This window comes from Echiichthys vipera, assembly GCF_963691815.1.
Source record: "Echiichthys vipera genome assembly, chromosome: 5".
Lineage (NCBI taxonomy): Eukaryota > Metazoa > Chordata > Actinopteri > Perciformes > Trachinidae > Echiichthys > Echiichthys vipera.
The window spans coordinates 22,891,914-22,912,708 of NC_139830.1; the positions used below are offsets into that span (position 1 = coordinate 22,891,914).

At 38.4% G+C, this 20,795-nt stretch overlaps 1 protein-coding gene across 1 annotated transcript; it reads left to right on the forward strand.

Moving 5' to 3' along the window:
• Positions 1–229: 229 nt before the first annotated feature.
• wdr95 (WD40 repeat domain 95) lies at positions 230–19,672 on the forward strand (the record flags this gene model as incomplete). The annotated part of the gene is made up of 30 exons (XM_083913323.1): positions 230–297; positions 1,026–1,281; positions 2,458–2,511; positions 2,599–2,682; positions 2,850–2,915; positions 3,711–3,941; positions 4,361–4,446; positions 4,552–4,644; positions 4,732–4,777; positions 4,880–4,926; positions 6,884–7,001; positions 7,188–7,257; positions 8,980–9,220; positions 9,311–9,416; positions 10,288–10,439; positions 10,730–10,832; positions 10,995–11,101; positions 11,181–11,260; positions 11,405–11,459; positions 11,541–11,586; positions 11,965–12,024; positions 15,762–15,924; positions 16,012–16,101; positions 16,207–16,265; positions 16,937–17,069; positions 17,202–17,241; positions 17,634–17,722; positions 18,307–18,491; positions 18,604–18,705; positions 19,601–19,672. 30 exons carry the CDS (start codon positions 230–232, stop codon positions 19,670–19,672), a joined length of 3,102 nt encoding a protein of 1,033 aa, XP_083769449.1.
• Positions 19,673–20,795: the final 1,123 nt, after the last annotated feature.

Below are 20,795 nucleotides of genomic sequence, written 5' to 3' on the forward strand. Positions count from 1 at the left end.
TCTCTCTCTGTAAGTTGTCTTTAGTTTTGTAGTCTCAGTTGACACTTGGTTTCTTAGTTACCATGGGGCCACCTGCTCTGCTCAGGTGTAATGCTAGAGTGAGTGTCAGGTAGACTTATGTGAGATCTGTCTGATTAACATCTGTTTGGAGGTCTGAGTGAGGAAATGTGCTGCACTAAAGTCTGCTTTTTACATCGTATCAACCTTTAAGATAGACTATCTAACAAAGATGCCATTGGGGAAAAAGGTCCGCTCTTCTTCAGCTCCAGGAAGATTAGAGACCCAACATGTGACAAGGTGATCTGCTATTTTGTTGCTCGCTTTTTTTTTTTAATTTGGTTGATATTTATCACCAATGTTATCTTAATTGTAAGAGTTTGAATGCCTGGACATGGGATAGTGGGAGCACAGGTTAAGACCTTGCTTTGTTTCTCTGTCATGTTCAGGAAATGTTTACTGTTGTCATGGTGCTTGAGCTGCCATCTTTTGCAGCACTGAGCAGTTACCATGTACTAAATATAGCCAAATCATCTGGAACTTACAATTAATTGAACAACCCTGAGTCATGATAAGATACAATAATGACCTTATGACAACGCAACAAGAAATTTGTAACAACAGTCTCAAGAATTGTAAAAATATCAGATGAGAAAACTTTCAGATCTCCAAGTTTGTTTGCTGTTCAATACTTTTAAAAGGTGCATATACAAGCATTAGTACATAGGGGATATCCAAAGTTAAGTAGTTATGGAGTGTGGACTGGACTCTATGAGGTCATTTGGACACTTGAACAATAGGGCTTTATAAAACAATAACTTAAGATGGCTATTTCTTCTTGATTGTAAAGGGATCAATCCAACAGTGTGATACGGGGAACAATGATAAGCGAAATTTGTCATTTGTGATAAAGCTCAATTCACTTTATTATGTACTTTTAATGTGTCCAAGAAATATATACCAATAATAGCAATGTATTATAAGAACAGTGCCTACATTTAATCAAAACCGCATCTCGAATCCTCCAGCATCCTCTCTGAGCTGGGGAGTACAGAACAGAGGATGACAGGGCCAGGTTGTCGGAGTGAGAAAGTCACAGGTGACTTCTCGGCACCAAGAAGAGGGGGTGTCAGTGAGGTCAGACAAAAGCAGCCTGAATGGTTGGTTCGAGAGCAGCTGAGACAGAACAGGAGAAGACACTCTGTCACACATGGAGATGAGGCTCAAATCATAAGACGACAGCACCTCAGCATTGACTCAAGTTACAAACACTGCAGCCTCAAGGTACAGTTTTCAAAACATCCATGTGAAAGTGAAATCTGAAAAGTAAGTGTGATTTGAACCTATCGCTGCATCTGAAAACTTGTCCTAATCTAGATTATATCAGTGCCATGATAGTTTTTAATCCTTTCCCAAGGGGTCTACTTTCTTAAAGTAGCTGTTTTTAGCCTCAAGGTGTCACTAGAGTGTTACACTGTTAACACTCACCAATTTACAGACTCTTTCCAAAGTGCTTAATCTCAACTACAGCTGAAGTATATCTCAGTCACAAGGTAAGTAGCAGAATGAATGTGAGGTAATGCCAAAAGTGCCATTTTAAATAAAGTTGATTATCAATTTACTTGCAGTCTGACAGCACATTGGGCAGGGCAATCTAGGGATGGCCATGTTTCAGACTAAAATAAAACATACAGTTGCTGAGCCAACAGCTTAAAAGGACCCCAGTAGATTCAAATCCAGGCTTTAAAGCTGACACAGTGAATGATGAACTGATGTAAGAGGCTGGTGCAACTACACAGGCTGAAGTTTCTGTTGCAGATGTCAGTCACACCTTCCTGCTTAATGTAATGAGCAATGCCATGACAGATTAGACAGAACAGGCTCAGGAGTTGTAAGTTATGCAGTTCTAATAAAGGGATGCGGAGAGCACTCAAGTTTATGTGAACACATTCAGCACTTCTGTCACTCTGACCGATAAAAAACAATTATCTCTGCAATTCAGGAGATACCATGGGGAACCCTCGACTCTAGTTACTTCCTTGAGGAATTAGGCTGTTTATCCCTGTTATTTATTAATGATAGCCTAGTTTAAAGAGTGTCATGGATCAAGGACCCGTTGCTAGGAAACTGTGGCAAATTGAAGAGAGACCATTAACACAGAGAATGGCCTGTCATCTGGCCTTGTGCAAGCAGCCAAGAGACATAGCCAGTGATGGTCTTATAGACAGCCATTGGTAGTCAGAGGTGGAGCCCTGATCATGATAATAACATTATATTAATATGATTTCTCGGGCAAGCAGACTTTATGAACTGCTGGGTGAGTGGATTTGAGTGCATATTTGCCGATTAAATTTTATTATTGTGCATTATTCTCTTTTCTTAGAATATTCCTAATCGACCTGCATAATTAATCGGCTCATGTCATCATATAATAACACCATTTTTCCTCCCTCCAATAAGATTGATGAGATGATATCACTTGACAACCTCAAGAAATTGAAACAAGCATTTGAGGTACTGTATAAGCTGTATCTTTTGAAAACACACTGACAGTCAGGTTATTAACTCCTGGAATATTTGACTGTATTCTTCCTTGTAAAGGAATTCGAAATGGGTGGCTTGAGATCCATTGATGTGAAAAGCTTTGGGCATACAGTGAAGAAGTGCTTGGATTTGCCTGAGACAGTAAGACAGTGTGACATCTCTCTCTATATATATATATATATCTTACTGTACTCTCGCTCACCTTTTCTCATCTCTCTGTTCTCTGTTCTCCTGTTCAGACAAGCTTACCTGATTAATTTACAATAAGTGTCATTGTTCTTTATTCTTTTGTTCTTTGAATTTCACAGAGCAATGCACAGATTCAAGGGTTATTTAAGAAGATTGATTATTCAGGCCAAGGAAGGATTTCATGGGTGAGATGAAATTCATATTTGTTTCTTATGAAGCATGCAGCCTTTTTATTCAGGAGAATTATCTCTTCTCATGCATGCTAAAACACGGAATTGTGTTAGGCCACTATGAAATATGACAGGGTTATTTCAGTTAGGATTCCTGAGCAGTGTAACTGTAACTCACATGGACACAATGTTTCAGGTTAAATCAGCTTTTATAATGCCAAGTTGACTGTATAATACCACATTTGTGTTGTGCTGACTCAACCGAGATGAAATGGATTCTTCAGTAACAGCCTATTGGTATTGACTCGTGATGCTTGACTTAATAATCTTGTGATCTCTAGGTTTTTTTTTCTTCAGCTGGGTAATAATAGTTGTATGGATTGTAAAACTGAAAAAAACATATCCTGGTTTGCAAATGTTAAGGAAGTGATAAGAATATATTTCCACTGGAATATGGTTTGTTAATATTAACAATTTTTATGATAATAATATTAATATTTATGTCATAAAGTACGAGGACGCAACACAAACTAAATTTCAGTATGTAAGTAAGTAGGGTTACTGAATTAATTTTACAGCAATTACGCTAAATTAAATTTTTGAATAAGACTACTATTCATTTGGAGAGCATGATGTGAAAAAAACATAATTTCTAGATGGATATACATAAGCAAAATGTAAGAATTAGCATTAATCATCCTTACATTTAAGGATGAAAACAAACAAAACTACCTTGCTCATAACAATTGAATGACTGTGAACATGGAAGATTCAACTCAAACAGATCTAACACAAAGTGATGTAACACAGGGTGAGTTCTGCTCACACATGCTGCAGGAGTACAAAGAGAAGCAGGAAACTGCAAGACGCAATAAGCAGGTGGCTTTTACTCTGCCAGCCATCGTGAAGGCGTTGTGTAATGGTATCCCCATCACCAACATCCACTCCACCCATGATGGCACCATTGTAACAGTGCGAGAAGATGGGGTTGTTTGCTACTGGAGCCCTGAACTTAAACCACTGAAGACCAAACAAATGTTTGTATGTGGCAACTTTTGTACTTTTGCTTGAACACTTTTAGGATGAGTCTGGTGTCATTCTTTATTTTTCTTATTGTCAACGAAATCGATAAAAAGACCAAAACAAACAATGTGGTAGTCCATCTTTCATTAACGTCTCTCTGGCACTCATTGGTTCCTGCTGAAGACACAAATCTTTATAAACTTTACTTCTTTTCAGGGGATTTGTTAATGATTAAAATAATTCAAATATCACCAGACCTGACTTAACTATTAATATTAGCCATATAGGCTATAGAAGGTCTAAGGTGCTTGTTTTATTTGTCACTCTGCACAGTTAAAAAATAAAAAATAACGAACACTTTTCACTGTTTTTCTGTAAATATAACAGAAACTCACAGGTGCAAAATATTAACATATTAATTTGATCATTTCTTGAAGAATGAAGGACCTGCAAACAGGAAGTCAAAGTGGGCAAGTGATTTTACTCTGATGACAGAGTTCAACAAACTGATGATCGGAACAGGGTAATATCAGAAAAGATTTAATGACTTTATATTTAATGTATACACTGATTAGTCTGCAGGTTCCAGACTATTCTGTTTATCGTGAGTGTGTTTGTTATCTTGCAGGGACAGAGAGATCCAACTTTATGAACTTTCCACTCTGGAGCCTTATTGTCAGATCAGTGCACTGGACACAGTGCCTTTAACATTAGACTACAGGTGAGCAACAAAACGGCATGTTGACATATCTTCCAAATGTCACAACAAGTCCTAATCTTTTTTTGTGTGTGTGTTTTTTGCTCATAGCTACACTGGCCCTGATGAATGCTGTATTCTTTATGGAGACACAGAGGCAGTTTTTTTTTTTGTTAAAATCTGTTTAAATTCTCAAACACAAATCATTATTTCACTTGATAAATATTGGCAGCGGTTAATTCTTGTGTTTGTGTTTCAGGGATGTGTGACTCTCATTTTAATATCCTCCGTTGGAGACACCCTCAGGTAATTGTGCTTATATCCAGAGACTTACATCCAGTCTCATTTCAATTGTTCCAATAATCATCATGCACACTCTTATTCAGTATTATTTGAACAGGAATTAGATAACTCCATAGCAAAGTATCATAAAGACATAGTTTATACAGCAGATACTATTACAGTATGTCTGTATCAGAACATTAAAATCATTAAAGATTAAATATAAAGATTGAGCAGAACACAGCCATGTAGTGTCTCAAGATCGTAGTTGCAACAACAACAAATAATTTGAGCAGTCGGATTGCCAGGTTTGTCAGACCTGGCCCAGAAGCCTACAGGAGACCAGAGTCTGTTTGAGCCTGTTTGCGCCTGCTTGAACCCAACCCCCTCCGGCAAATTGCACAATAAAAGTAGTATTGCAATAGTATTGCAGAAGAGTTTGACTGACAGTTACTGTTAGCCGTTGGCCATTAACGTTAGCTGTTACCTTTAGCCGTTACAGAGTAAACATGAAAGTTAGTTTACCGATCAAGGAGAAACGTAGCCATTTCGGTGTGTGTTTTAATGCCGTTGAACTTATTTATCTCAGTCCATCGAGTGAATGCTTGGCCTATATTGATTCTTGTTTTTGTCCATCTCCGGTCACTCAGCTGCAGAAAGCAGCTGCAGGATTGGCAAACTCCATTTCACCCAGTGCTAGCCTACAGTAGAGCTTGGATCAGGCCCAGAAAACCAAGCCAGTCCATGCATGTTCGGTCTGAGCCCGGTCCGGCCCGACAATTTTTTAAATAAATGGGCTGTTATATTTAACATTCTCAATTAAAACTCTGAGTTGTTTGAACTACAGAATGGAATTATTCAGAATGAAATTGATCACAAAAGGATCTGAATGAAGAAACGTGAACCGCACTTAATACACTGGACAAAGCTGACACATAATGTAGGTTGTCACTGTCCGGGACTTTTTAAAAATGGAACCATACCTCCGACTTTCCTCCAGCCTTGATAAAAGTTAATTCTCCTGTTTTTATTTTATCCTTTACATCTCCAAGCTTCATGTTAGACTTAAGCTGCACAGTACAGCAGCAGGCGGCGAGTGGAGGAGACACTGTGCGCTGCAACATATGGCGTCTTTATCTACTTTGTGCAACTTTGTACACATTTGTGACTTTGGCCTACTCTGCAAAATATATATGGGCCTAGAATATTTCTGTTGACGGTATAGCATTCTCCTCAGATTATGCCAAGACCTAGTCAGGCTCGGGCAGAAAATCTAAACTCTAGCCTACAGTAGCTGCGCCGAACCACCGACAACCCTGGCAACCCTGGCAACCCACAATGCCGACCGCTGTTGGCTGGTACAGTGTAAACAGGACGTGACAGAAAGTCAGTATCAAACCCTTTAAAATTATTTTAAAATATTGATTCAGACTAAATATATTTTTTATGGAAAAGCAATTTTCATTCTGTACCCCTCAAAACGCCCCGTGAGTGTATTATTTTTTGAAATATATATAGCTTTTAATAAAGATACTACATATATACAACCATTAAAAATGTTTTCCAGCAATATTCTGCCAGCTACTCAAAGTCAGTGATTAGACTCTTTGATTTCCTACACACCAAAGAAAACTCCTGAGGGAGACATCAACCTTTAACAGCCAATCTGATTTTTTGTACCGTCTTGTTTCCCCTTCAGATCATGAATGATCAAAAGGAATTTGTTAATGAAAAACAGAATTAGTTTATTTTGTACATGAGATACATTTGCTGTGGGTTTGGAGATTACTGAGAAAAATAAGATTTGTAGTGATGAGTAAAAAGTTTGGGGCTCTCTGTGAGAATGACCCATAGCAGCCATGCCATAATTTTACAATGAATGCCACTTCAGGCTCAGAATCAGAATGGCTTAATCAGAGACATTATTATTCAAATACTTTGATTCAGGCCTGATAGTATATCTCAATTTGTCTTTTTATAGGTTATGGAATAAATTACCAAAAACTGAAAATATACCCAACATAACTGTTGACAATGCAGTGCTTTCTCCGAATGTGACATTTGTCAGATGGAAGGTTCATCAGGACTGGGTAACACAGGTGACATTTTACTCTACCATGTGTATCTATGCATGTACACTTACGCAGTATGTATGCTTCCAAATAAATACATTTTATTTCAGCCAAGCGAAAATTGATATCTGCAGAATCTGTGTAACAATATATTTTTCATTATTATGATCAGATCCCTAAACAGACTGAGCAACTCTTCTCTCTTTACTTTAGGCAAGATATTTTCAAAGTTTTCAAGCTGTTGTCTCCTCATCAAATGAAGAATCTTCTTCCCTGGTTATAGGTAATTTGTGTTTTTTTTGTTTCTTTGGCTACTTTTTGGGCAAAGGACAGGATAGGACAATAACTAAAAATTCAAGACTTTCATTATTGTTACTTCAAACCACACCGCCTCGCCAATTGTGCAAGCAGCTTATAATCACGCATACCAACATATTCTCATCTTACAAAATATGATGTTCTATTTAACGCTAAGAAACAGATTTGTATGATATCTTACGAAATATGAAATTACTATATAAAATATTCTATTTAACACAGCGAAAAGCAACCAAAGTTACCATTACGTGAAAGGTTAAGTTAGGGTAACAAAGGGTGACAGTTAGGGTTAGGCATCAAAGTAACTTGGTTAGGATTAGAAAAAATGTTGTGCTATGACTTAATACATCCGGGAGACGAACACCGCCGGGACACAAACACCAGTCCCAAAGGTGATAGTCCTTGGGACCCATCCAGCACCTCGATCTACCTCCCTATATGGAGATTAGGAGGGATTAGGATTACTTTCTAACGTAACAAATACGTGGAATACACGCAGGTTGCAGTGCATTACTTTTCATAGTTATATGTATGAACGATGGATGAGGACAACCTGCCCATATTTACGTTTGTTGTTAGGCAGTGACCTCTAAGGTCTGTAGTTTTTATCATGGGAGCAACAAAGTAAGGTGACATAGTTATAAGTGACCCAAATTCCACAGAAGGAGGAGGGACAAACAGAACTTTCACACAGGAGACCAGAGTTTTTGTCCCATGTAAAACCAAAAGTCAAGTTTTGAAGTTAGACTTCTGTCTGTGATGTGATCCATCCATGACTTATTTTAAGCCAATCCACCAAGTATTTTGGTTGCCTAAACTTTAAATACAATGGTCACATGATCTCTATGATCATGTGTTTCGACGGCTTGACCGCTTCTAAAAAGTGAAGCCAAAACATCTTGATCGTCCCCTGGTGGCTGGGTGCAGTGTAGGTCATAAACTTCGCCCCCTCTGCATTAGCAGATTGGATGTGGGCCAAACTAAAAAGTCAACGTATACAGCAAATAATTTTTCCGCAAAGATGGTTTCTGTCATTTTAGGTAGTTCTTTTCACTCTGATGTCTGTTCAAGGGTTAATTATTCTGATAAGTTTGGTTTAATTAGTTATTTGATGACATAAAAACAGGGTGAAACGTCATAATTGATGGCTGTGATCGACTCATGATTAATCGGCCGTGTCCCAACCTTACATACAGTAGAATATGTTACATGTTGTTTTTGGAGTCATTAGTAATCACCCTATTCTGTCGTTTAGGTAGAAGGATGTGTTGCTTTACATGAACACTGACACATACATGTCTGCTCTTACCCATGCATATTCTTCATGAATGTTTATTTGGTTTAAGATCCAGAAAAAATGAGGAATACTGAAAATGACGATAACAAGTAATAAGTCCTCTCACTCCACAGTGTGCAGTAATTAAACTCAGTGTTGAACATTAGGCAGTCTGGAAGGAGAGCTGTGAAGGATGACTCATGATGACATATCTATCACAAATTCGCCAATCAATGCTAGCATTTGTGTGTGTGTGTGTGTGTGTGTGTGCGCGCGTGCGTGTGGTTGGTCAGGTCCACTTGCCAGCTTGGTCATTTATTCTTATAATGGCTTACCCTAGCTCCAAAAAGCCTGTTTGATCGATGCTCATGCACATTGCCTAATAATAACGCTTTCTTTTTCCTTCTTGAGGCTGTGTGCTGCCTTTAACAGATGCTGAGCAGCAGTTGAGTGAGATCAGAGAGGCCTGCTATGAAGGAAAGACCAAGAAGGTCCAACTGAGCTGGACTCCACAGCTCCGTGCATCATGTGACCAGAAAGTTTTCACCATCTACAAAGGTGTCAAGACCTTTGACCTTTGTCAGAAGCACAGCTTGCTGATCACTGGAGGAATGGACAGACTCATACGCATGTGGAACCCACATTTTTCTGGGTGAGGAGCCAGAATTCAGTGGACTTCTTTCAAGGCAATTGACATTAAATTAAAAAGCAACCTCTCCTTGGTTTTGTTTCTTATTCTTAGGAAACCAACCGGTATTTTGAAAGGCCATTCTGCTCCCATCATCTACCTCCGCATCGTCTCAGAGGACAGTCAGATGTTCTCAGTCTCCATAGACAGCACCATAAAAGTGATTATTTTTTTGATTTATTTCGTATGTTGGAAATGATCCAAAGGAATACAGCAGTCATGCTGTATTACTGTATATGCATTAACCACTGCAAACGTTTTCCATGTTATTTTTGGTGGAAAATAACTCAAGTATTTCACTTCAATAAACTTTTGAGACACATCATACCAATCCAGGACAGCACACAGTCTGGATTTTGATGAGTAGTAGCTGTCCTCTGTGAACAGGGAAAGAGTCAAAGTATGAGCCTCCTAGTTCTTGGAGAGTGGAGAGGAGGCTTGGCTGCTGATGGTCCAGCAGGATGATGTCAGAGGAGAGGTGGGGTGCTCTAGCAGGGTGAAGTTCCTCTGTGACAGGGCAGTCTCTGTTGAGTAGCCTGCCTTGAATTCAGACTGATGAGGGTCAAGAAGGTTGTTCAAGTACGGAGATGTGTAGAAAGTTGGGTAATAACAGCACATTGACGAATTACATTTGGTGTATGCAAGGTTATTTTTATCTGATAGATATGTATATTTATTAGAAAATGTATATGTTTATTAACTAGCTCCTGTCCTCCTTTCATTTTGCAAGAAATTATCCCTGAGTAAAGCAAAGTTGAGTATCTCTGCTTTAGGGTAAAAGTTGCAAACAAACTTCCGCACACTTGCAACTTGCAAAGTTACCATTATTGGCGACATTTCTGTATTAGACCTTCATCGGCCAAAATGTTCTATTCTGATACTTTAGGGTGCAAATTCTTGCTAATGCTTCTACTGAAATGAAACTTTAAATGTAGGACTTTAATGGAGTATGTCTTTAGTGTGGTACTGCTTTTACTTCAGTGAATTATGTAAATATTTCTTTCATCACTGTTCACCTGTTTCCATTTCAGATTTGGGATATTCAAGATCAGTGTTGCCTGTTTACAGCAGACTCCAAAGCCAGCAGGGTTCATGGTGACATATCTGCATGCTCATATTCCTCTGCTATGAAATCCTTTTACATTGCAGCAGACTGTGTGGCTGTGCTCTCCCTGAGGATAAGGTTGGCTGTCATGACTTTGTGCTTTATTCATCATAAAATCTAATGTACTCTGAAGATATTTTGAAAATATTTCTCAACTGAACTAATTTAAAGATGATGGTTTTGGAAATTCAAAAGAAGGAAAAAAGGCAGCTGATGCTTTTGAAGATTAACTTTTGAGTGATTAAACATCTTGCTTTCACTCAAAGGATAGGGATTTTAAGATTTGTTTTTCTTCAGAAATGACTGCAGCACCTTTAATATCTCATCATCTCCCTTTTATTCATTGTATTATCGTTTGCCTCTGTAAGGCCGCAGCTTCACAGTCGGTTGACTGTTTCACATAATGAGACTGTTACATGCTGCGGCTACAGTGAGGAGTTCCGTCAAGTTGTCAGCTGCACTGCGGGATCTGTGAGTAAATTAGTAGGCTTACTTTACAACATCACAGACACAGATGACCCAACTTCACATTTCCACTGAAAAATGAATCCTGACTGTTTCAAAACAGGAAAATTATTATATTTATCTGATTTATCAGCTGTACAATTAACTCAAAAATATTATTTGTTTCAGGTGGTGAAAGTCTGGGATTTTGACACTGGGTGTCAGTTGTTTGAGTTTGGTGGCACACATGGCCTTTCTGCCATCACATGCATGACTTTTGACCCCAAAGGGAGGAGGTACAGTGCATGAAGCAAAGGTGTAATGTTTTACTTAGCCACTACTTCATCTTACTACAGAATGTTCTTGTGTTTGCAGACTCATCACAGGTGGAGGAGATGGTTGTTTAAAGATCTGGAACTTCAACAATGGCCAGTGCCTAAAGACACTAAAGAAGGGTGTATATTGTATTATCACTTCCTCAAAACAGAAATGATACATTATACTATACTTTATCCTTTACTGTATTATCTTGTATTATAATATAATACTATTATACTATATTATCCAGTAATAGTAAGAAATATGAATTTGTCCTGTAGATGGTGAATGCCAGGAAGTGTGCAACTGCATCTTTCTGCAAGTTCACAGGAATCTGTGAGTATCAATCAAGTCAAGTGTTCTTGTCTCAGTATAAATTTTAATTCATGTTGAGCTTGTGCAATTTTCTGTTTGAAGCTATGTGATGTCTGTCGGCCGGGACCGGATGATTGACATTTACCCAGTGAGTCCAAAATAAATGAGTTCTAGGTGTTTTTTTGTGAGTTGTGTTTCAGAAATCCCATTCCAATTATTTTTCCAATTCCCCCATCCCTCCATTGTGTTGCACCCATTTGCATTTGTTTACATTGTCATCACCAGCTGAACTCCACTTTGAAACAGGAAAAAGTACTGATAGTTCATGCTGCATATATCCTGTTATGAATTCCATTATAAAACCAGAAGTGCACATTTTACTGCATGGCACTTCTTATTGTCTGGTTAATAAGAATTTTAATGTTTTCCACCAGCTATTTTTCTGATCCAAACATAGCAACATGTTTTAATATTGAGATGTACCGTATAATGTCCTGCTTTCTGACTGTGCATCTATTTTTGTCAGGACATACCTGAGGACATTCGTCATGTCCAGAGGCCACAGCCTTCATGGCAGGATGATATGGTGATTAATGAACAGAAAATTGTCTTGACAGTGACTTTGAGAAAAGATGTTCAAGCAGACCAAAGTTCAATGGGCTCTGACTCTGAGTTAGTATTCTCCCTGTGATATGTATTTCCTGCTGACTAGATAACAGCGGTAGAAACACTGGATGGGCCCAAAAGATCAGAGCTATCTGTGTTGAAAGTGACTAAAGGACACATTGGGTGTTTTTGTTGTCAACTGAATGCATGATCAAAAACACATCAGGCAAGTGCAAAATGTTAGCTAGCTCTGTAGCCTGCAGTGCTCCTTAATGCTGTTTTTAGACACCTTGTGCATTATATAGTAGAGGTGCTTGGCCAGTTCTTTCCATGCTCTGCCTCAGTAACTGGTGTACCTTCAGGGTTGTGGAGATACTGTAAAGCTTCCCTGCTGGTTGTGTGTTCATGTAACAACAGACACATGGAGGACACTGTAGTCTTTATGGTCCGAAAACTTTTTTTTTTGCTGACTGACTGGAAAACTAAGAGAGAGATAGGTAACAAAGCCTCGCTGATCTCTGTGCAGCATTGCACATCACACATTGCTGATGTCCTTTCATCACATAGCTTTTCTCTGTGTCTAAGTCCCAGTGCAGCCACACTTTGACCTGTCAGTATTCCCTGTCATTTATGACAGACTCTGCTCTAAAGAGTCTGAGCTCCCCCTGAAATGTTGGCATATGATTACTGTGTATTCGAAAAGCAATACATCTGTCTAAAAAAAATCACCTTGAGAAGAAATTTAGATAATTTGAGCATCTAAAATGTCATAGTTTTGTTATCCAAGGCATGTCAGATAGCTACCAAAAACCATTGGTATTCTTTAGGCATTCTATTTGTCATCACTGAGGTTTTATATTTGGTGGAATTTGAAAGAAACCCCTCATTTAGTCTAATGGGCCAATCTTTAGAATAAAAAATTTTCTATAAATAAAATGAGGCAAACAACAATTGCTGTATTTGTACTGTAATGTAAACATTCTGTGGTTTCATAAAACCACTTAGGTTGCCCTTTAATTTTTATCTATTCACTTATTGCTGAAAGTCTTTCGTAACCAATTTCCTCAGAAAATGTCAAGCAAACCATTAGCGGACTCGAGTGAAATCAGTTGTGCAACATAAGACAATGGCTGAATTTATGGTGATATACCAGTATGCATTTTTGCATGGAGACACACTGGACACTAGAGTGATGTGCAAGTTGTCAGAGTAACGATATGGGTTTGACCTTCTGTCTATCTTCAAAATCTCTACAAAACTCGGTGAGCATTAGTCTTTCAACTGTCCCAACAATCAGCAACTCTGGTACAGTCAAAAAAAATCATTAGTTCACTGATATGTGAAAAAATGCCTGCTGTCTCCCCACAGAGCAGCAGCTCCCCACTCACATGTCGTTATACTAGCAAAAGAAAATTACTTTATAATGGCATTATGGACTATATTCATCCCACTAGTAGCTAAGACTGACAATAAAGCTGCAAATAGAACTGTGAGTCAAGTGTAACCATGATAACTGAAATGTACATGCATGTGCCATAATATAACAACAATGATGAAAGCCTTACTCTAAACACACAGGCAGGGAGACAACCAAAGAGGCTCTATGCAACACATCTAAAATAACTCCCTAGCTTCAGGGAAATATTATGCATAAGTGATAAACTTAAGTTTGAAACTTAAGGTAGTGCAACTGGGCACTGATATTTTAGCCGGTATAAAGTTTACTCTACTCTCCATCTTAGTTCAGCACGCTAAGATGTCATAAACCAAAATATGGGACTAATTAATATTTTGACTTGATATAATAATTAGTATTTATTATCTAAAAAACATGGATATCTGTGCCAGATGTTATTGTAATCAATCAAATAGTCAGTTATTCCCAAATAACTAAATCAATTTAAACATTTCTTCTAAACATTTAATAAGCAGAGATTTCACCTGATAATGAGGTGATATTTAATTCAATCTATACCAAATGAAATTGGCAACTGCAATAATTAGTGCAGCCTCATGCTCCCAAAGCTGTGTATTCAGTCCCAATTAATGTCACATAATAGACTCCAGTTTCTTTATCTGACGTTACCTGTATAAAGTGGTCAGGTTACCTCTGACAGCAAGGCACTTTTCTCATCCACATGAGCTGTAGGAGGGAACATTGATTCTCAGTAATGCTGTATGATCCATTGTAGGAGCCTGAAGCAGAGTCCCCTTCCATCTCTTTCATTATTGTTGGTGGTTACACTCACCCCCAAAGAGGCCCATTAACAGAGCAGAAAGAATGCATTAGAGGCCAGTAAGAAAAGTGACCCCTTTGATTATCTGCATAGCCCTCTCTTGAATGTGTTTTTCATTAATGGCTTGCAGGAGGAAGATCAATGGCCTGTTCTATATATATTGGTCTCTTTCCCTTATCCGCTGAGCCTCGGGTTCACTGTGAATTTTTCTGTTCCTCCATATGGTCAGTGTTGTCTTGCATCTCATTAATATTTTAAAACATGGCCGAGTTCAGCTAAATATTCCGCTTGGGTTTGGAATGTCATTTAGAGTGAGTCCACTGATCAGTGTCTAAGTTGAAAATGCCATCTGCTTTTTCTTGATTTGTGTTCAGTTTCTTGTTGGCAGCATCACCCCAAGCAAAAATATGCCTGTTCCAGTTCAGTGAAAGAAAGCAAGAAGTATATAAAGCACAAGATGACCTGGGTGTATCATTCTGAAGTGAAGTGGAAGAAGTAATGTTTGGCTTGTGTTTGCCATTCAGGGATTTGACATCTAGTCAGTCATTGATCCAAAATGTGTGACATTCTTCGCTAGAGAGTGTTGAAAAAGCAAGACTTCATTGAAAACTCCTTTAAATTCATACATGACTTGACACGAGGCAAAACATCATTCACCTATGATTCTCTAAGCTGATGAATGGGACCCGTTGGCCTTTCAGAGAGACATTTATTTGAAGCTTTTAGTGAACAGACTGGTGACCTTTAACCTCACTTCACTTATTCTGAAGCATGCAACCTCCTTGATCATCTGATCGTTTTTTTTTTAAATGGTTTCACATTTCGGGATGTGTGCTTATTTGCTTTCTTTTCAAGAGTTAAATGAGAAGATTGACACCACTCTCAGTCAAATGTATTAGAAATATAAGCTTCGACCCTAGCAAGAGAAGATTAGCATGAAGACTGAAAAATGGGGGAAACAGCTTGCCTGGCTCTGTCTGTGTCAGACCTTCAATTTTTGCACAGACAAAATAAACACCATATCCTGTGTTAATGAATTATGTTAATTCATTTTTTATATACCTTTTGATAAACCAGGCTAGCTTACCCCCTTTTTCAAGTCTTTTTGCTAAACTAAGCTTCCGACCTAATTCTCAACATGAAAGCCCATAAGCTTTTTTCCCAAAATATTACCAATAACTGGATGTATGATCCGTGCTATTAGTACAATAACAGACTATATCTGCTGTTAGAAAATAGTATTTGTTTTTAAATCTTTGCATTTTCCTTGCCAGTGTCAGAGATCATCTTTGCAGCTTGAACACATTTCCATAGTTGACTAAAAACATGCTAGAATGATGAAAAATTAAATGCACATATCTTTTTTGTGAAAACAAAGAAAGCAATCATTCAGAACTTGGGAACTCATCGAAATTAACTTACTGTGGTTGAACTGATCTTTTTTTTCTTACACAGATGCTCACACTTTGTCTTTCCTCAGAAAAATGGCCATAAGGAAGACATTCTTTGTGTGGCCCAGTGTCCCCCATCTCTGCTCGCCACCAGCAGCTATGATGGAGAGATTATAGTCTGGAACGTGGTTTCTGGACGAATACAGTGTCGGTTTGTCAGCCCTCCTCTAGTTGAACAACAAAATGTTGAAGGTGATATTGGAGCAAATAATACAGTAAATATACTCAAAAACATTCAACATTCAACATCACATCATTGCATTTTCTTTTGTTACACAGGACTAGATACAAGTGTTCCAAGCATCATCTTCCTACAGAACTCAAACTTCCTTTCCTCGTCAACAGCTCTGCTGTCATCTGGAGCCAAGGGTCAGTGTTATTATGAACAGAACTAATTATAACACATGATTGCATTTTGAAGCCTTTCACAATGACTTTTAAGACACTGTTAATCATTTATTGTCTCTTTTAAAGGCTTCATAAATCTCTGGAACGTGCTCAGTAGAGGAACATTTGTGGGCAGCTTCAAAGCTGTAAGATATCTAACAATAATATTTCTTGGTTTCACCTATCAAGCTATAGGACTCCAATTTCACTTTTCTTTCCCTTACCTTTGAAATAAGGGATTAAACAGTATAATTTGTGGTGCACTGTTTCTTTGCTTAGTTCTAGTTTTTATAACTGTACCATGCACCTTCCTTGCAGCTACATAATGCAAAGCAGGGCCTCTAAATATTGGTAGGTGGGTGAACACGGGGGCATCTCAAGTAAAACATGTGCCAAAGTCCTTCTTAGGAAAACAGAAATTGGGTTTTGAGGCGATAAAAGATAAAAAATGTTAATATTTCTCACAAAGAAACAAAAGAAACCTTAAACTTAAAACAACATTTTTGCTTTGCTGTCATACCTCCCTTTTTGTGTTTTGTAACCAAGCAACAATGGCTCTTAACAATGTCGAGTTGCTTTTATTGCATATAACCTTCTTTCAGAATTAGTTTCTACATTTGTTTCCAGGCACATTTTGCATAATATTATCCATAAGATTATTTGGAGGGGACTATTATCGAGGGGAATGTTTTAAGTCTGTCTGCAGGGAGGATAACACAGTCAGCCATCGCCAAATAATGAATATTAAATAGTTGGTGACATGTTAGTGCTATAACTGAAAAGAAACCTTTTATTCTTTTTTATTTCCATTTAACAGTCTGGATTGCAACAAAAGATTACAAACATGGCTAAAACAGACAAGGACACGTTGCTGTACGCTGCTGACCGAATTGGTTACATATATGTTTACAACATGGAGAAGTTTACCCTGAAGCAAAACTCACCTAGAGGTTAGCTGCTTTCATTTCTTTTACGTTGACTTGCATTAGATATTTGGTGAAAATATGAAGAGATACTGTCAAAATGTGAAAACTCACATTTATGAGTGTGTTCTTGTTGGGTTTTTTTTTACATTTATTCAGCTGAAAACTTCTGGCGTGCCCACACCAGCAGAATTACTGGGTATGTAAAATACACATGTTTTATCTGTGAGTTGAAAATTAATTTTGTCTTAAGTTAAAAATGATTGTGTAACTGCAGTCAACAGCTAGAGACTTTATGTTGTGTCCTTAATTTTGAATTCGTTTTATATTAAAGTCCCCACAGTGGAACCAGTCATTCTCAGTCTGAGATGGTGGCAGCAGGAGCATAACATCCTTCTTCTGCAAACAAAGTATAGTATAGTATATATTATAGTATAGTAAAGTATAGAAGTAATTTTGTGTGGGAAGATCTGGTCCAAGATGCTGCCTGGGGTGCATCTGCTGTCAGACGTACCAACAGAACGGATGATTTAGTGTTCTGCCAGAAATGCCTTCTCTCATTTCGTCTCATGTCTCTTTATTCTGGTCCAGCCTGCAGATCGTTGACAATGATCAAGTGGTGCTGACCTCATCCACTGACTACACTGTGCGCCTTTGGAGTGCACATGGAGAATTCATAGGTGGGTGTCACTTTGTATCTGTCAATCCCCTCTTTCTGGAGAGTTTGAATGTTCATGCAAGCAACATTAATCATGATGCAGTGTTTAAGGTGGAAATGCTGTTATTTGTGGACATGTTCATTTCAGTATGATGGTTCACATGGCTGGAATAAGCCACTATTGGGCATGGGGTAAATTTGGCTGTTGGGCCGTTATGGTACCCCTTCCTCTCACTCTCTTCTATCAAATACAGTGCACATCACAAATTACATAGCAGCTTAATTACATTTTGCCTAGAGTGTGTGTAAATAACTAGTACACCAATGCAACAATACTACCTGGATCCAGGTTTACAGGGTCATTTCTATTCTGGTATTATGTAATAAAACAAATTGATTTAGGAATATATTACCTAAATAAAAGAAAGATCTTGACATAGAACATTCAGCCAGGTAGGTATGCAGGACCTAAAGGTCATGACATGGCAAACAAGCATGGGTTATAACTGCCCCTCCCCATTCCGCAGCAGTGGCTTTTGACACGAAAAAAGAATAAACCAGGAAAACAAAAACATTGAAATAGAACATTTTGATCTTTGTTCATAGGGACCTTTGGGCAGTTCGATAGCTGGAGCGTCCACATCCCCTCTTCGTGGAAACATCCTGCTGTCCCCTATGAGGTTCTGACTGATCCTCTCAGTATGCCAGATCATGAAATCCTGAATGTAAAAACACGTCTCCCCGAAGCCATCAATCCTGACGGGACAAGAGCTCATAAAGGTGAACTAAAGGTGAGCTGCTTCACTTCATTAATGTATACCTGAGCTGTGTAAGCTGTGTGCCTCTCCCTGTCTGTCTGAATTGAACTAAACTATACCTGCTCCTCTTGTGGCATAATTGCAGTCAGAGACACACAGTGAGCTCAGACTTCCCCCAACATCCATCAGTGACACAGACAGTGAGGGAGATCAAAAGCATGTTTCACCCAGAGGAACACCAGTCTGGGTGAGTTATAACCATTTCAACAGCAAAGACTACTGTACACATGCTATGTAAGCCTTACAATAAACTCATCTTAAAAAGTGACAGATTTATATATGGAGTGAGTGTGTCTTCCTTGCATTATAGGCTCGGTCATGAAACTGTCAGGCATACTAACAAGCTATCGAACCACTGCGCTGTGAGAGGCTTTTATGCTGTGGAGCCACCAAACACCAGTGGAAGATATGACCTTTCATAAGCAGCACTGAGGAACTGCAGTCAACTGAATACAATGAAACTGTATTGATCACAGTTGGCAAACTAGATCATCGCAGCATCCAATATAAAGACAGAGCAAGGAACATTTGAAAATAATTAAATGTTAATGAGAATGAGGGCTTCATGTAACCATGCTCAACTGGTTTTTTTCAACAACAGACCATGTTAAGAAAATGAGCGAATGAATAATGCGTGGAAACGTGGATTTCAACAGTAAGAGGCTTTGAAAAAAGTGGGAAGTTAATAAAGGATAGGCTCTAAAGAAATCAGAATGCTTTTTTGGATTGCTTTAACACAGACTTCAGGCTGTCATTTGCATTTTGAAACGCATTATCTCTATAAACAGACAAAGAGATCTGCATAGGAATGTAGAATCTGTAAGCAACAGGACAGGAGTTGGGTCGTGGAAGTGATCTGGTTTCCGTTTGTAGTATGTAATAGTATTTACCAATCACATTTAAGCAAGCTTTGGTTGCATTCTGGTAAACAGTCTTTGTGGAGAGCAAACCAGGCAGAATGCTTTTGATATCATGCAATCAGGGAACCCTTTGGCTATTATGTGACAACAATTCAATTTTTACTCCATAAGAATTGTAATACCTTGTTTCTAGCGTTTCTAAGTTTGGACTTGGGACCTTAGAAGCTCAGACTTGGCAAGTTCGACTCAGGAGTCCACACTCCGGAGGACGGGAGGTTGCAGCACGACCGTTAATGCGCAATGCATTCTGGAATACCTTAATCCACACAAGTCACCTCCAATGCATCCTCGACAATATGGGCAGAGTAAGTCACATCCGGGCATTTGAACTGTACTTGGCGAGATGCGAACTATTGAATTGGAACAGTACTTGGGCTGCGACTGATGGCGTTTCACAAGTCCGACAGAACACAAGTACAGACAAGAACGCAGATTGAAAAACTGCTTATGTGTGTTGACTTTTTTTTTAATTTCACATTTTTTTCTCTTTTGTAAACTTTATTGACACACATTCACCTTTCTACTTCCGGTCCTTCCCCTATATGGTACGCTTTTAAATCCATACCCACAAACACAAGTTCCTATAACACTTCTTCCCTTACTACAAGCCTGACTTAGGTCCAACATTCCTGATTTCCGATTACAAATGAACGCAGCATAACTGTCAGTGCTGATTTTGGCTCGGTTGGTCTCAGCAGCGTCACTAATATGGTGGCTTGGAATAAAAAGATTACCATTAGACTAAAGCAGCAATGATTACTTTGACAGGAAGTTTCCTTCGTGTTCCTGAAACTTAAGAAGGTCTTAAATCTCTAAAAACCCATAGCACTCTACCTGCTCAGCACCAACCAGTTGTAGACAGAGACAGTTAGTGACTAGCTAGTGAGGATAGGGGAGCATTTAGCAAAAATGCTAAAAAGACAGATATATTTCCCTCAGGATTTGGAGACCAAAACAGAGTTACTCTAAAAATTGACTGAATATCAGTCACACACATGACAAGTAAAATGCTTATGTTGCACCGTGCCTGCTGGATTTGTAAATAGCTACTACTAAATAAGTACTACTAGAAGTAGCCATATTATGTCAGTGTTGTTTACATCTCGTCTCAGTTGCCCTCTAGTGGCCAAAAAAAGTGTTATTGCAGGTTTCAGTGTCTGTCAGTGGTTTGCATGCTTTCTTTCCTTTTATTTGAGATGTATTATTTGTACATGTATAAGGATCTTGTGAAGCTGCTCTTTTGTTGCTCTGCTGCTTTTGAACTAGCATGCATTGTATCATTAATAAAAGCAATTCATCCTTATATTTTTAAATTTATACATGCTAAACATTACATAAAATATAATTTATGTCATGC